Source organism: Staurois parvus, unplaced genomic scaffold (genome assembly GCF_062004578.1).
Source record: "Staurois parvus isolate SC_StPar_1 unplaced genomic scaffold, SC_StPar_1.0 ptg001122l, whole genome shotgun sequence".
Taxonomy (NCBI): Eukaryota; Metazoa; Chordata; class Amphibia; order Anura; family Ranidae; genus Staurois; species Staurois parvus.
In genome coordinates this window covers 456,929-474,297 of record NW_028318918.1, presented here as the reverse complement: position 1 = coordinate 474,297, position 17,369 = coordinate 456,929, and the positions used below count along the sequence as shown (strand labels likewise).

Sequence of the window (17,369 nt, the reverse complement as noted above, 5' to 3'; positions counted from 1 at the left end):
GTGCACGAAACCCGTTGGTTGAAGCCTACGTGCTGACGTCACGCCACCGTTTTCATGAACAGAAGTGGCGGCCATCTTAGTATGTGTAAAGACACATGTTTATATCATATCTCCACATGGAATGTTTTATCCTCATGCCAGTAGCTTTCTGGTGAGTGCATAGTGGTCGTGGATGGTCTCACTGGATTCCACAGCACTCAATTTGAATTGAACACTACTCTGTCTTGCAGTGTGCGGCGGCGTGACATCAGCACGTAGGCTCCTCCAAATGCGTTTCGTGCACATGCACGTCCTCAGGGTTTCTTCCTTTGAAGAAGTCCTTTCTGGTTAAAGATTCCAAGTCTCCATCTGAGAGAGGTTTTACAATGCTGCCATACCAGTAGCTTTCTGGAGAAGTCCTTTCTGGTTAAAGATTTCAGTTCTCTATCTGAGAGTTTATACATTGCTGCTATACCAGTAGCTTTCTGGTGAGTACATAGCGATGATGGATGGTCTCACTGGATTCCACAGCACTCATTTTGCATTGTACACTACTGTGCCTTGTAGTGCCACGGATACATTATTTTTGTCACTTAGATTGATTTATCTGGGACTCTACACTGCTGTGTTTGCTGTGTTTTGTAGTGCCACGGACACATGACTTCACTTTATTCACACTGTTTTGTTTTTGGATGTTATTTATGTGCTAATTGCAGTACTTAGCTTATGGATTGACCATTTTGCATTCAGTTTACATTTGTGTGATTCTTATCATATAACTTGCACCGGCGATATAATTTCTTTTATTATACATTTATGCGCTGCACTCTTTTTATATATTTGTTTATGAGATCCGTTTTCACTGTCTCTTGTGCTAGAAGCTTGTTGTTTTTCTCATATCAGCCCTCGCCATATATTTACATATAGAGAAAAAAGTGCCTGTTGAATTATTATTATACAGGATTTATATGGCGCCAACAGTTTGCGCAGTACTTTACAATATAAGGGAGACGGTACAATTACAATACATTTCAGTACAGAAGGAATAGGAGGGCCCGGCTTGTGGAGCTTACAATCTAAAGGATTATACTGAAATTGGAGCAGTAGGTTTTTGTTTTTTTATTATTATTATTATTATTATAATATTATTATTATTATTATTATTATTATTATTATTAACAAATCCTCCCCTCCTGTGTTTTAAAAAAAATTGCCAATCCAAGAAAACAAAGTGCAGAGCACTCATGACATATAAACAAATGGCAACCACCCCAACATATACTAGCCTGTGCAGCAAGGAGCACATAGAAGGGCAACACACATCAAAAACAAAAATTTCCAGCTACCTTAATAGCTAGCTTGCAACAAAACCAAACTGACCCTAACAATTCATGGTAAAAACAAGGGGTTTAGTCGCAAACATTTGCAAATATATGTGTAAGCAGCAGTGGCCACGTCAAGGCACCCCAGTGTACTGCAGTCCTAACTCTGTAATTTTGAGTCTCTCAGGTTGAAGCACATAGTAGTGGATAGATCCTGGGCAAGTTTGCCTGAAGGGAGCCCACCCCTCTTTAACCCCTCGCCTACCAGGCACTTTTACCCCCTTCCTGCCCAGGCCAATTTTCAGCTTTCAGCGCTCTCACACTTTGAATGACAATTGCGCGGTCATGCAACACTGTACTCATATGACTTTGTTATAATTTTTTTGAGACAGAGCTTTCTTTTGATGGTATTTTTATGTTTTGCTAAACAAACCAAAAACAGCAGAAAATTTTGGGAAAAAAAAGTTTTTTCTTAAGTTTCTGTTATAAAATTTTGTAAATAAGTGATTGTTCTCCTTCACTGATGTGCGCTAATGAGGCTGCAGTGATGGGCACTGATAGGCTGCACTGATGGGCACGGATGAGGAGACACTGGTAGGAGGCACTGATGGGCATTGACAGACATCACTGATGGGCACTGAAAGGCAGCACTCATATATGACATTGATAGGTGGCACTGATACGCGGCACTAACTGGCACTGACAGGCAGCACTGACTGGTACTGATAGGTGGCACTGACTGGCAATGATAGTTGGCACTGAAAGGCAGCTCAGGTGGGCACTGATATGTGGCATTGATGGGCACCGACAGGTGGCACTGCTGGACACTGACAGGTGGCACTGATGGGGCTACACTGATCATCAGGCCACTGAAATTTCGGTGCATCCCTGGCAATGACCTTCACTTCCTAGTTCTGCAGATTTTATGAAGGAGACCCAATAATCTACATATCCATATACTGAAAGTGGATCTAACCCCAAAAAAGTGAAGATCTGCTATCTTATAGCGCTTGTATAAAAAGTCTAATTTTGTCAAAGCAGTACTAAGAAAACTCTTCCACTTGCCCACGTCAATAATGGCCACTTTAACCTCCTTTCTGCCCAGGCCAATTTTAAGCTTTTAGCGTTGTCGAACTTTGAATGACAATTGCGCAGCCATGCAACATGCTACTCATTTTTTTCCACACAAACATAGCTTTTTTTTTTGTGGTATTTAACCACAAACAGGTTTTTTATTGTTTTCTAAATAAACGTAAAAAAGACTAAACATTTTTTTAAAAAAGAGCCTGACATTTTTCTGTTTGTGTTAAAAAGTTTTGCAAACAAATAATTGTCCTTCATAATTGTAGACCCATATGTATTCTGCTATATTTTTTTGGTGAAAATAACCCAAATCAGTGTTTATTATTTAGTTCGTGTGCAAGTTATAGAGTCCACAAACTATGGGATGTATCCGAAAATTGATCAATCCTGAAGTACTGAAGGCCGATCTCATTTCTTGAGACCCAAAAATGTCAGGACAGTACAGATATCCCCCAAATGTCCCCTTTTTGGAAAGTAGACAGTCTGAGGTATTTTGTACAAGGCATGGTGAGTTTTCTGAAGTTCTAATATTTTTTAATTTTTTTTGAAAATGAAGAAATTAAAAACAAAAAAATTTTTTTTACGGTCAACAGTACAGTACAGTGTCATCATATAACTGGTGTGGCAGTGATCAAGGACACTGACTGCTGAGAATACGACAAAAAACATTACATTTTTCATTTTCTTTTCTTTATTAATTTTTTTTTCTTAAATGTTACCATAGGATTATTTATTTATTTTATTTTTTTTACACATTATGATTGCTTGTGAATTTCACTGCTATAAGCCAGCATTGTCACTAAATGAAACAGATTCATTCAGTATGCATTGTTGTGCTTAGCTGTGATTGGCCAAAGCCAATCAGATAGTACAGATGGGCTGTGATTGGCCAAAGCCAATCACATAGTTTAGATGGGCAGTGATTGGCCAAAGCCAATCACATAGTTTAGATGGGCAGTGATTGGCCAAAGCCAATCACATAGTACAGATGGGCTGTGAGTGGCCAAAGCCAATCACAAAGTACAGATGGGCTGCAAGTGGCCAAAGCCAATCAGATAGTACAGATGGGCTGTGATTGGCCAAAGCCAATCACATAGTACAGATGGGCTGTGAGGGGCCAAAATCCAATGACATAGTATAGATGGGCTGTGATTGGCCAAAGCCAATCACATAGTACAGATGGGCTGTGAGTGGCCAAAGCCAATCACATAGTACAGATGGGCTGTGAGTGGCCAAAACCAATCACATAGTACAGATGGACTGTGATTGGCCAAAGCCAATCACATAGTACAGATGGGCTGTGATTGGCCAAAGCCAATCACATAGTACAGATGGGCTGTGATTGGCCAAAGCCAATCACATAGTACAGATGGGCTGTGATTGGCCCTGTCTGTACCATGTGATCACTGTGATCAATCACAGCTAGCAACACAACTGTACACGAAGAATGGCATGAATCGAAGCAAATTATTGTTTACAATTGTCATGTGATCTGCTATGATTGGTCACAGAGACCACATGGTACTGGCAGCGGACTGGTACAGTGAACTGTAATCAGCTGTGTCTAGTGGACACAACCAGTGACTGGTGACGCCTGCAGCCCAGCCACACGGCTGCGCATGGGGCATGTTATGGGAGGACAGACGACATATGAGTTGTTAATATCTTTCTAAGAAATTGCAATTCACTTCCTGGCCTGTAAATGTGCCTACGCACTCTAGCCTCAGACTGCATCTTTTACAAGATTTAGAGTGAGATTTGCTGTTGTCACTATTGTGCTGAACGCTGTTCTCCCTGCTGAAGAGGAAGCTGTTTCTGAGGACTTGTAGCGCAAGTAACTCCCTGCTTTTGTTTCATTTGTTCTCCAGGTCTGTGCTTCCCCATCATAATACAGTCCTCAAAGAGGTGACTGGGACATAAGGAAGTATAGCCCTGCCTCTACAAAGATGGCTGCCTCCACTCAGAGACATAGCGCATACCAAGGCAAAGTAAATCAGCAGTGGTGCAACGATCAACTCCAGGGAACCCACAGGCAATACTCATGACTAGCCCCTCGTCCTCTGCCTTTCTTTTTTGTAGCTTATACAGTACAGGTCCTCTTGCAAAAAAGAAACTGAGCTGACCTGTGAAATGAGATGTTGTTCTCCCTGGTCAGCCGAGAATCCCGAGTGGTGCAGCCGAGAGCGGAGCAGTGTCTTGGCATCTGGAATGTAGAGAAAGTGGAAGAGTTAGCCTAACAAATCACCAGGAACCAAGAAGAATACTTAGTCACATAATGATAAGTCCTATGATATTAACGTAAACCTGTCCTGAAATAAAATGTAACTTCCTGTTATCTTAATGCCCAAGTAACCTCTATGGACTACAGGACACCTCCCCACAATGTTATGAAGAAGAGGAAGGGGGTGACAACAATGCTATTCCAAATATACTGTACAGGAAGTGTTGGCATTCAGGAGCAGGAAGTGTGGCAAGATCAAAAAATAAAAAAAATTTCACCTTCCTTTAACACACCAAGCTCTCCGGCAAAACTGGAGTCAGAGAGAGAAGACAAACCATTTACCACCGACAGGGGTGCTTACAATGATCAGATTTTATTCATTTACGTAAAACCTTTACACCGAAAAAAAATAAATAAATGCTGCTGTCACTCATTTTAGACAAGCTCATTTAAATCTGCATCTAACACTACCCTCCCCGCAAGCTGACAATGCTGCTGTCCAAGGATGACTCTCCCATTCAGAGCGGAGACACCCTAAGACAGGATCACCGGGTGAAAATGTAAAAATATGTACTATATGCATGAAGGTAAAAAACCTTCTGTGGGCAGCAGTTCCCTCAGCCCCCTAATAATTACGTGAGCCCCATCACGATCAAGCACAAGAACGTCGGCTGTCCGGGGTCTCTGCCTCCTCATTGGCTGAGCCATTGGCTCCCGCTGCTGTTAACCACTTGCCCTCCTGAGGATTTACCCCCCTTCCTCACCAGGCCTCTTTTTGCTACTCGGCGCTGCACTAATTCAACTGATAATTGCGCGGTCATGCAATGCTGCACCCAAACGAAATTTACATCCTTTTTTTCACACAAATAGAGCTTTCTTTCGGTGGTATTTGATCACCTGTGCGCTTTTTATTTTTCACGTTATAAACAAAATAAGGCCAAAAATTTTGAAGAAAAACAATATTTTTTACTTTCAGCTATAAAAAATATATAGTAAACTCAAAGTTGGTTATACATTTAGGCCAAAATGAATTCTGCTCCATGTTTTTGGTAAAAAAAATCCCAATAAGTGTAAATTGATTTGTGTGAAAGTTATAGCGTCTACAAACTGTGGTACAGATACTGCAATTTACGCCATTTTTTTGCTATACAGCGCTGCACTAGTTTAACGGACAATTGCGCGGTCATGCAATATGGTACATAAATGAAATTTACAATTAAAAGTTAAAATTTCTTTCGGTGGTATTTGATCGCCTGTGCGGTTTTTATTTTTTGCACTATAAAAAAAAGGCTGACAATTTTGAGGAAAAAAAACAATATTTTGGACTTTTTGCTATAAAACATGTCCAGTAAAAAAAAATTTAAAAATCAAATTTAGTCATAAATTTCTGCCAAAATGCATTCTGCGACACGTCTTTGCTAAAAAAAAAACCAATACGTGTAAATTAATTGGTTTACGTGAAAGTTATAGCGTTTACAAATGGCGGGAAAGATACTGGGATTTTTCGTTTTTTTTTATACTAATAATGGCGGCGATCAGCGACTTATGGCGGGGATCAGGGACTTATGGCGGGACTGCGGCGGACATTCTGACACTGGGGGGGTACTGACATCCCCAGTGACACCAATACAGTGATCAGTGCAAAAAAAAAACAAAAACACTGACACTGTACTAAAGGCACTGGGGAGGAAGGGGTTAAGTTTATTTTGCAGGGAAGGGTTATCTGTGTGAGGGGAGTGTTTTACTAGGGGGCGGGGTTGTGTACTGCAGGGGACAGGCTGATCGGGAGAGTGCAACTCTTCTGTCCCGATCAGCTTGTCCTCCAGCTGTCAGGGAAGTGACAGAAAGCATAGCTACTGCAGCTGTGCTCTCTGTCACTGATTGCCGCCGATCGCCGGGAGATAGCCGGTAAGGACCGGCTGTGACCCGGCGACTGACATCCGCGGCTGTGATCGGCGGGACAGGTAGGGCGGCGGCGCGCCTCCTACCGATTTACAAAACACACGTTTTAAAACGTGGTTTTTACCTGCCCGTGCCGCCCTATTTCTACAGTGGCAGAGCGGCAAGTGGTTAATCACAGCCAGTGAGCCAATGAGGAGCTAGGGGGGCAGGGCCAAGCCGTGGCTCCCTGTGTGAATGGACACATGGAGCAGCGGCTCAGGAGCACACCTGCTCGGGGGCCACCATAGCAAGAAAGAGCCAGGAATGCCGATGGGGGACCAGAGAAGAGGAGGATCCGGGCTATTCTGTGCAAAACCACCGCACACAGCAGGTAAGTATAACACGTTTGTTATTTTAATTAAAAGAAAAAACTTGAACCTTTAGTATTGCTTTAACCTCCCTAGCGGTCTGATTATGTCAGTATTTCTGTGCTCAAAGCGGTACATTTTTTTGCATGGAAATATGTATTTTTTTTATTGTAGGCCTGTAATTTTTAGGAATAACTCACTGAAATCTGTCCGAACAAGAGTCTAGTAAACATCCCGGGTATGATAAAATTTGAAACACGAAATCATAAATTATAATATAATAATCATAAAAAATAATAATATATAATAAATTTAATTCAATAATATAATCAAACCAAAAACACTGAAATTTGAAATAGAGCGCCAAGTTCGCACATCGCTGAGCTCAGTTGCAGAATCGTTTTCAGTGTCTGATGAGGAATTTCCCCCACGAATCATTATCACTCAATTCTGCAAGTGGTTCTGATTTACTATCGCTGTTCTCTAGCCGGTCTAAAACCACTTTTGACCTAAAGGGACGCTTTTTGGACGCCATGGACGTTTCTCAGTTTCCAGGCAGAAAGAACAGTAAAAATGCAGGCAGGGCGCCGGACAAAGCACTCGGGACAAAATGTATGTGAAATGGTTTGATACAGGAATGTTTTACTATGTGATTTTAGTGTATTGAGTGAATGTCACAATTTTTAATTTCCCGCCGGTTCCGTCCCCCGTATGTCCCGACGCTCGCAGGGAACGGATCCCAGAAGACAGATACTGGCATCGGCCGGAGGACATGGTCGGGGACGCTGCAGGGGGGACATCGCGGGACCACAGGACAAGGTAAGTGCTCGAGGGATCCCAGAGCAACGCTGCAGTGTATTCCCGAGTGTAGCTCGAGGTTACCGCTTGTGGTACTCAAACTTAACCCCGAGCTACACTCGGGAATACCGCCGGGGGGTAAGGATTGGTCTGCTGCAATATGTTACATAGTTGTTTTGGGATCAATTACAGATTTAAGGTGGTCCATAGGCTTTAATGCTTTGAGATGCTCGCGCCAAACTAACGTGATTCAGAAAAGTTGAAAAAGTGTCAGAAGTCCTTACTGTATGTCTATGCTTGATTTCCTGTTGTGCCTATAGGACAGAAGGTGAATAGATACCCTTCTAAACCAAACTTTAAAAAAACAAAACAAAAAAAGCAACATATTTTAGGTAAAATGCTAAGTAGAGCAATTGATTGCTGATGTGTTTATTTATTCATTTATTACAGGTACTTACCGTATTATTCTCTGGTCATCTCCTGTACTGTGTCCACAGTCTCTGGTCATCTCCTGTACTGTGTCCGCAGTCTCTGGTCATCTCCTGTACTATGTCCGCAGTCTCTGGTCATCTCCTGTACTGTGTCCGCAGTCTCTGGTCATCTCCTGTACTGTGTCCGCAGTCTCTGGTCATCTCCTGTACTGTGTCCGCAGTCTCTGGTCATCTCCTGTACTGTGTCCGCAGTCTCTGGTCATCTCCTGTACTGTGTCCGCAGGCTCTGGTCATCTCCTGTACTATGTCCGCAGTCTCTGGTCATCTCCTGTACTATGTCCGCAGTCTCTGGTCATCTCCTGTACCGTGTCCGCAGTCTCTGGTCATCTCCTGTACTGTGTCCGCAGTCTCTGGTCATCTCCTGTACTATGTCCGCAGTCTCTGGTCATCTCCTGTACTGTGTCCGCAGTCTCTGGTCATCTCCTGTACCGTGTCCGCAGTCTCTGGTCATCTCCTGTACTATGTCCGCAGTCTCTGGTCATCTCCTGTACTGTGTCCTCAGTCTCTGGTCATCTCCTGTACTATGTCCGCAGTCTCTGGTCATCTCCTGTACTGTGTCCGCAGTCTCTGGTCATCATCTCCTGTACTGTCCGCAGTCTCTGGTCATCTCCTGTACTGTGTCCGCAGTCTCTGGTCATCTCATGTACTACGTCCCCAGTCTCTGGTCATCTCCTGTACTATATCCGCAGTCTCTGGTCATCCCCTGTACTATGTCCGCAGTCTCTGGTCATCTCCTGTACTATGTCCGCAGTCTCTGGTCATCTCCTGTACTGTGTCCGCAGTCTCTGGTCATCTCCTGTACTGTGTCCGCAGTCTCTGGTCATCTCCTGTACTGTGTCCGCAGTCTCTGGTCATCTCCTGTACTGTGTCCGCAGTCTCTGGTCATCTCCTGTACTGTCCGCAGTCTTTGGTCATCTCCTGTACTGTGTCCGCAGTCTCTGGTCATCTCCTGTACTGTGTCCGCAGTCTCTGGTCATCTCCTGTACTGTGTCTGCAGTCTCTGGTCATCTCCTGTACTGTGTCCGCAGTCTCTGGTCATCTCCTGTACTGTGTCCGCAGTCTCTGGTCATCTCCTGTACTGTGTCCGCAGTCTCTGGTCATCTCCTGTACTGTCCGCAGTCTCTGGTCATCTCCTGTACTGTCCGCAGTCTTTGGTCATCTCCTGTACTGTGTCCGCAGTCTCTGGTCCTCTCCTGTACTAGTTCTGTAGTCTTGGTTCAGAATATTTTTTTTTCTTTTTTTTTTTTTTTTCCTCTAAAACCTAGGTGCATCTTATGGAGCAAAAAATACGCTATACAGTGCTGTCAATTTGCGCAGCGCTTTACATATATATTGTACAGTCACATCAGTCCCTAACCCTTAAGGGGTGTACAATTTAAAGTCCCTAACTCACATTCATACATACACATACTAGGGACAATTTAGACAGGAGCCAATTAACCTACCAGCAAGCCTTTTGAGTGTGGGAGGAAATCGGAGTACCCAGAGGAAACCCACACAGGCACAGGGAGAACATGTAAACTCCAGGCAGGTGGTGCCGTGGTTGAGATTTGAACCTAGTATTGCCAGGCGGAAGTGCTAACCGTTTAGCCACTGTGCTGCCCATTACCATGAACATTACATCAAATGACTGTGCGGCCAGCATAAGGCATTCAAAATTCACCCATGGTGAGTACCTTTGCAAAGCTGAAGGTCGAAAATATCATAGGGACCGCAGAGTCCCTGAGCCGCACCGTCTGCCCGGTTCGATCAAACTGTTTATCGTGGAAGTGCTGGGAGCACAGAGAGCTGTGGACAGAAGGGGTCCATTCACTACCGACCGCAGCGTGAGAGTGGGACACGGCATTCACCCACAGCGTCCTCCGAGACTCCTCTTTGGGAAATCTAAGCAAAGGAAAGAAGAAAAAAAAAAGGTGATAACTGTGTCATGGGAGGAATGACAACCCAGAACCAAAGATACAAAAAAAGAAAATGATTTCAATATGAAAGAACATTTAAAGTGGATCTCCGGGCAACATGCCTATACATGGATGAAATACATAAATAGGAGCTAATATACCTGCTAAATCAGGGGTGTCAAACTGGCGGCCCTCCAGCTGTTGTGAAACTACAAGTCCCATCATGCCTCTGCCTTTGGGAGTCATGCTTGTAAACTGTCAATCTTGCAATGCCTCATGGGACTTGTAGTTTGGCAACAGCTAGAGGGCCGCCAGTTTGACACCCGTGTGCTAAAGGATTTGTATTTCCATCCATCCAGTCCCGAGAGTTACACAGCCCTGCCAGACAGCTCATTTATCCTCTAGACCTGGCATTTATCTGCTGCAGATAAGAAATACAACTCTTGTTCCTGCCCCAACCTGTGAAAGAGAAGCAGCAGACTGTGGAACTCATTCCCTTGTCACTCTGCTCTCTCCTCTTATCAGCAAGTTGCCTGTTAGCACATGGCTACTAAAGCACAGCTAATTGGCTCCTTGTGCTGCTTCTGTCTACTGTAGTCTGAGCTCTGCTGTAAAGCACATCTATAGCCATTTTTTGCATGTCGGGGCAGGAAAAATTGCTAAAATTACTAAAGAATACACATACAAGTAAACGAAAAGAGGTTTACTGGTTGCTATGAGCAACAACAGAATTATCTTAGACCCAGCAGGTCCAGAATACAATAATAAGTAGATATAATAAGAATACGATAATAAGCAGGGCTCTTATTCATCAGGAGCGCGGGGGAACACATTCCGGCACCTCCAGCACTGAATGTATGTAATGACAAGAGGTGGTGAGATGTCCTGGAGGGTCTACTGATGCTGGCTGCTAGGGAATCTATTGTTGCTGGAGGGGATCTATTTTTGCATGGATGTCTATTGTTGCTGGTGGGGAATCTGTTGTTGCTGGGGAAGGGGTCTCAGGTTGCTGGGGGTTCAGTTGTTGCTGGAAGGAATCTACAGTTGAGGGAGAAGTCTATTGATGCTGGCTGCTAGGGAATCTATTGTTGCTGAAGGGGATCTATTTTTGCATGGATGTCTATTGTTGTTGGTGGGAATCTGTTGTTGCTGGGGAAGGGGTCTTATGTTGCTGGGGGTTCAGTTGTTGCTGGAAGGAATCTACAGTTGAGGGAGAAGTCTATTGATGCTGGCTGCTAGGGAATCTATTGTTGCTGAAGGGGATCTATTTTTGCATGGATGTCTATTGTTGCTGGTGGGGAATCTGTTGTTGCTGGGGAAGGGGTCTTAGGTTGCTGGGGGCTCAGTTGTTGCTGGAAGGAATCTACAGTTGAGGGAGAAGTCTATTGATGTTGGCTGCTAGGGAATCTATTGTTGCTGAAGGGGATCTATTTTTGCATGTATGTCTATTGTTGTTGGTGGGAATCTGTTGTTGCTGGGGAAGGGGTCTTATGTTGCTGGGGGGGGGGGGGTCAGCCGTTGCTGGGAGGAATCTACTGTTGACAAAATGTATGGCTCAAATTGCACCGCACAGAAATCGCATGTGAATGAGGTACGGTTCCTGTGCGAATCACATGCTATGTGCCGCATCGCACAAGTGTGAACCCGGGCTGAGACATTGGGGTTGATTTACTAAAACTGGAGAGTGCAGAATCTGGTGTAGCTGTGCATGGGAGCCAATCAGCTTCTAAACTCAGCTTGTTCAATTAAGCTTTGGCAATAAAACCTGGAAGCTGATTGGTTTCTACGCAGAAGTGAGCCTGATTTTGCACTCTCCGGCTTTAGTAAATAAGCCCCATTGTCTACTTCCACTGATGTCAGGGCATTCTCCACTCCCGCTGGTCACAGTCTGGCCCCCCTAAAGTCTAAAAAACAGCAAACTGGCCCTTTGTTTAGAAAGTTTGGAGACCCCCAACCTAGGTGATCGGAGCAGAAGTTAGGCCCCCTGCCAGTGACCTACTGGGGCATGTCACAGGTCCCAGTAGGCAGCGGAACCATTCACAAGGCGCAGCGTGACTCACGCATGCGTAACGGGGAGTCGGCTGTGAAGCTGCGAGGAGTCCCAGTCAGCCTCCCATAGTAAATATGCTGGTACTGGGGACCCAAAGACCTGTGAAGAACCGGCCCGGGTGAAGACAGAGCTGGATTCCTGGACAGGTGACCGTTTATTAACCACTTGCCTACCGGGGACTTTTACCCCCTTTCTGCCCAGGCCAATTTTCAGCTTTCAGCGCTCTCACACTTTGCATGACAATTGCGCGATCATGCAACACTGTACCCATATGACATTTTTAGCATTTTTTTTCACACAAATAGAGCTTTCTTTTGGTGGTATGTACTCATCACTGGGTGTTTTATTTTTTGCGCTATAAACAAAAAAAGAGCACAAAATTAAAAAAAAAAAGTTTTTCTTTGTTTTTATTATAACATTTTGCAAACAAGTAATTTTTCTCCTTCACCGATGTGCGTTGATGAAGCTGCACTGATAGACAGCACTGATGGGCACTGATAGGCAGCACTCCTGAGGTGGCACAGATGGGCATTGATAGGCTGCACTGATGAGGTGACACCAATGAGGTTGTCACTTGTGGGCATTAATGAGGAGGCACTGATGATGCTGCACTGATATGCAGCAATGATGGGCACTGATACACTGATAAGCAGCACTGACGTGTGGTGCTGACTAACAGCACTGACTGGCTACACTGCTGGGCGCAACTGCTTGTACAGCACTGATGGGGAGCATTGTTGGGCACTGGAGGGTGGCACTGTTGGGAGGCACTGCAGGGCACTGATGATCAGTACTGATCTGTCATATTTGCCGGTTATCGGCAGTACTGTGACAGTGTGAGCAAAGTGCTGCTGATAACCGGCAACTGTATTTACTCCGTGATCTGTTGTGTCAGTGGACACAGCTGATCATGCGGTAAAAGGAAGCTGTGATTGGCCTTTTACCTCATCACGTGATCAGCTGTGTCCATAGGACACAGAGATCGAGGGGGGTGCGCCACTGGGGGCGTTCTGATAGGACGTCCAGAACTGGACGACTGCGCTGTAGCCGTCATTCGGCAATAACGCGGTTAGCAAGTGGTTAAAAGTCAGCAGCTACAGTTTTTGGAACAATTACTAAATTGATACAATGATAAAATGGTAACAACTATATGGTAATTAGAACACAATATTATAAAGATGGCAACTAGAATACAGTAATAAATCTACAATAAGAATGCGGTCACACACACTGCGCAGGGACGCCGCCCTAGGTCAGACCACAGTACCTACCTGTGGAATGTTACCCCTTTGCGTCTCGCCCTAGGTCAGACCATAGTACCTACCTGTGGAATGTTATCTCGCCCTAGGTCAGACCAAGGTACCCACCTGTGGAATGTTATCTCGCCCTAGGTCAGACCAAGGTACCTACCTGTGGAATGTTATCTCGCCCTAGGTCAGACCATAGTACCTACCTGTGGAATGTTACCCCTTTGCATCTTGCCCTAGGTCAGACCATAGTACCTACCTGTGGAATGTTATCTCGCCCTAGGTCAGACCAAAGTACCTACCTGTGGAATGTTATCTCTCCCTAGGTCAGACCACAGTACCTACCTGTGGAATGTTACCCCTTTGCGTCTCGCCCTAGGGTAGACCATAGTACCTACCTGTGGAATGTTATCTCGCCCTAGGTCAGACCACAGTACCTACCTGTGGAATGTTATCCCTTTGCGTCTCCCCCTAGGTCAGACCACAGTACCTACCTGTGGAATGTTATCCCTTTGCGTCTCCCCCTAGGTCAGACCACAGTACCTACCTGTGGAATGTTATCCCTTTGCGTCTCGCCCTAGGTCAGACCACAGTACCTACCTGTGGAATGTTATCCCTTTGCGTCTCGCCCTAGGTCAGACCATAGTACCTACCTGTGGAATGTTATCTCGCCCTAGGTCAGACCACAGTACCTACCTGTGGAATGTTATCCCTTTGCGTCTCGCCCTAGGTCAGACCATAGTACCTACCTGTGGAATGTTATCTCGCCCTATGTCAGACCACAGTACCTACCTGTGGAATGTTATCCCTTTGCGTCTCGTAAGCGCCGTCTGCCGGTTGACACAATTAGCAGCAGAGCATGACCGGACCATTTCGCACCACTCGGCCGGTGTCACAGGCCGCCCACATCAAGGCCTTTCCTTCGGATGAAGAAAAAGAATGTTTTCAGTATGAATACAGGGCAATATGAAGGGGGACGTCGCATTTCTTTTTTTTATTAGTGTTCCGTCCTCCACAGTACTCTGTCCCAGCTTCCTATGTGCTGTGGAAGGCTAGCTATGAGGTTGGGCAGGATGAGCCCCACCCCCACGGCTGTCCAACAACGCAGCCAGCAAGGAGACAGCAGCACTGATAGCCGACACTCATCTCCGGCTCCAAGAGACAAGCATCCCCTCCCCCGCCCTGCATTTCTCTTGCTGCTGCTTGTCTTGAGTACATGTCTGGAGCTGGAGATAATAGGCGCTACCTATGCAAACAAACTAAAAAAATCCCAGCGCCAATCAAAGAAAGTATACAATTATGCAGCTGTGCACCAGTGAAAACCACCAATAATAAATAACACAAAAAACAGCGCAAAAATTAAATAAATAAAAATAATCACAAATAAATAAATGTCCGTGCAAAAATATATACCGTATTTTTCGCTCCATAAGACGCACCTGACCATAAGACACACATAGGTTTTAGAGGCAGAAAACAGGAAAAAAAAATTCTGAACTAATGGACTGCAGACATAGTACAGGAGATGACCAGAGACTGCAGACACGGTACAGGAGATGACCAGAGACTGCAGACACAGTACAGGAGATGACCAGAGACTGCAGACACAGTACAGGAGATGACCAGAGACTGCAGACACGGTACAGGAGATGACCAGAGACTGCTGACATAGTACAGGGGATGACCAGAGACTGCTGACAGTACAGGAGATGACCAAAGACTGAGGACACAGTACAGGGATGACCAGAGACTGCGGACACAGTACAGGGATGACCAGAGACTGCGGACATAGTACAGGAGATGACCAGAGACTGCGGACACAGTACAGGGATGACCAGAGACTGCGGACACAGTACAGGGATGACCAGAGACTGCGGACACAGTACAGGGATGACCAGAGACTGCGGACACAGTACAGGGATGACCAGAGACTGCGGACACAGTACAGGGATGACCAGAGACTGCAGACACGGTACAGGAGATGACCAGAGACTGCGGACAGCACAGGGATGACCAGAGACTGCGGACAGTACAGGGATGACCAGAGACTGCGGACAGCACAGGGATGACCAGAGACTGCGGACACAGTACAGGGATGACCAGAGACTGCGGACACAGTACAGGGATGACCAGAGACTGCGGACAGCACAGGAGATGACCAGAGACTGCGGACAGTACAGGGATGACCAGAGACTGTGGACAGCACAGGAGATGACCAGAGACTGCGGACAGTACAGGGATGACCAGAGACTGTGGATAGTACAAGGGATGACTGCTGACCTTTGGGGAGGTGGGGAGCGGGTACCTGAATTTGACAGGTACCCGCTCTTACTTCCGCGTAGTTGTTCTTTCATCTTACCTGTTCCTCTATCCAGCCACCTGCTGTCTTCCCGGCTTCTGTAGTGTGGGCGCTCAGCATGACAGCCGGGTGCCCAGTGCGCATGAGCGAGAAGCACTTGCGCTTTGTGATTGGTCCGGCGGCTTCTGGGATCTGTCATGTGTCCCAGGTACCGCCTTACCATTCACAAAAAGCACCGCTTCTTGCGCATGCGCACTTGGCACCCGGCTGTCATGCCGAGCGCCCACACTACAGAAGCCGGAAGACAGCGCGCCGCTGGATAGAGGAACAGGTAAGATAAAGAACAACTCCGCGGAAGTGGGAGCGGGTATCTGTCAAATTCAGGTACCCGCTCCCCCTCTCTCCCCAAAGGTCAGCCGTCATCTCTATAAGGTCCCGCTGTAGAGCTGAGCGGCCGGCCCGGTATTCTGACACGGCGGCAGTGGAAATACCGGACCGGCCGCTCCATATTCGCTCCATAAGACGCACTGACATTTTCCCCCCTTTTTTGGGGGGAAAAAAGTGCGTCTTATGGAGCGAAAAATACGGTATATAATATTTCAAACATAAGTCCTTATTTTCCCAAAAGGATTTTCAAAACAATGTTCCAAAATGTGCTTCCTATGCAGTTGTCTCCTTGCTAGATGCGTTGTCGGTGGGGGAGGGGCAAAGTTTACATGAACTGATGAGGGGTCCCCAAATGACAGAAATGAATGTCTCTTGTGACTAATGATGAGCTGCTTGTACTAATTCTGAAAAGGGATCTTCACCCAAAAATAACCCCCAGCATCATTCTCTTCCCGTCCATTCTCTTACTTCTTCTTTCTGTTCCTGTGCCAGAGTTAGAAAGTGGGCAAAGTCTCCCTCCAGTGGGGTCACGGGGTCAGGAAGTCTCCCTCCACTGGGGTCAGGAAGTCTCCCTCCAGTGGGGTAACGGGGTCAGGAAGTCTCCCTCCAGTGGGGTCTCGGGGACAGAAAGTCTCCCTCCAGTGGGGTCACGGGGTCAGGAAGTCTCCCTCCAGTGGGGTCAGGAAGTCTCCCTGCAGTGGGGTCAGGAAGTCTCCCTGCAGTAAGGTCTGGGGGTCAGGAAGTCTCCCTCCAGTGGGGTCAGGAAGTCTCCCTGCAGTGGGGTCAGGAAGTCTCCCTGCAGTAAGGTCTGGGGGTCAGGAAGTCTCCCTCCAGTGGGGTCAGGAAGTCTCCCTGCAGTGGGGTCAGGTAGTCTCCCTCCAGTGGGGTCTGGGGGTCAGGAAGTCTCCCTCCAGTGGGGTCAGGAAGTCTCCCTGCAGTGGGGTCAGGAAGTCTCCCTGCAGTAAGGTCTGGGGGTCAGGAAGTCTCCCTCCAGTGGGGTCTGGGGGTCAGGAAGTCTCCCTGCAGTGGGGTCAGGAAGTCTCCCTCCAGTGGAGTCTGGGGGTCAGGAAGTCTCCCTCCAGTGGGGTCTGGGGGTCAGGAAGCCTCCCTCCAGTGGGGTCTGGGGGTCAGGAAGTCTCCCTCCAGTGGGGTCAAAGGGTCAGGAAGTCTCCCTCCAGTGGGGTCAGGAAGTCTCCCTCCAGTGGGGTCTGGGGGTCAGGAAGTCTCCCTCCAGTGGGGTCAGGAAGTCTCCCTGCAGTGGGGTCAGGAAGTCTCCATGCAGTGGGGTCTGGGGGTCAGGAAGTCTCCCTCCAGTGGGGTCAGGAAGTCTCCCTCCAGTGGGGTC

The 17,369-nt window shown here is 46.5% G+C and overlaps 1 protein-coding gene across 2 annotated transcripts in view; it reads right to left on the bottom strand.

Moving 5' to 3' along the window:
- THAP7 (THAP domain containing 7) overlaps positions 1 to 17,369 on the bottom strand; it is a 33,609-nt gene that overhangs the window by 14,745 nt on the left and 1,495 nt on the right. Inside the window, exons 2-4 of one of the 2 annotated variants that reach the window (XM_089658990.1) lie at positions 14,131 to 14,258; positions 9,820 to 10,027; positions 4,508 to 4,587 (exon numbers count right to left, since the gene is read on the bottom strand). In XM_089658990.1, the coding sequence (XP_089515116.1) occupies positions 4,508 to 4,587; positions 9,820 to 10,027; positions 14,131 to 14,210 (368 nt within the window). In that variant the 5' untranslated portion in view covers positions 14,211 to 14,258. Of the gene's footprint in view, positions 1 to 4,507; positions 4,588 to 9,819; positions 10,028 to 13,779; positions 13,801 to 14,130; positions 14,259 to 17,369 lie in introns of those variants that run through there. The other variant, XM_089658991.1, reaches the window with a different exon arrangement.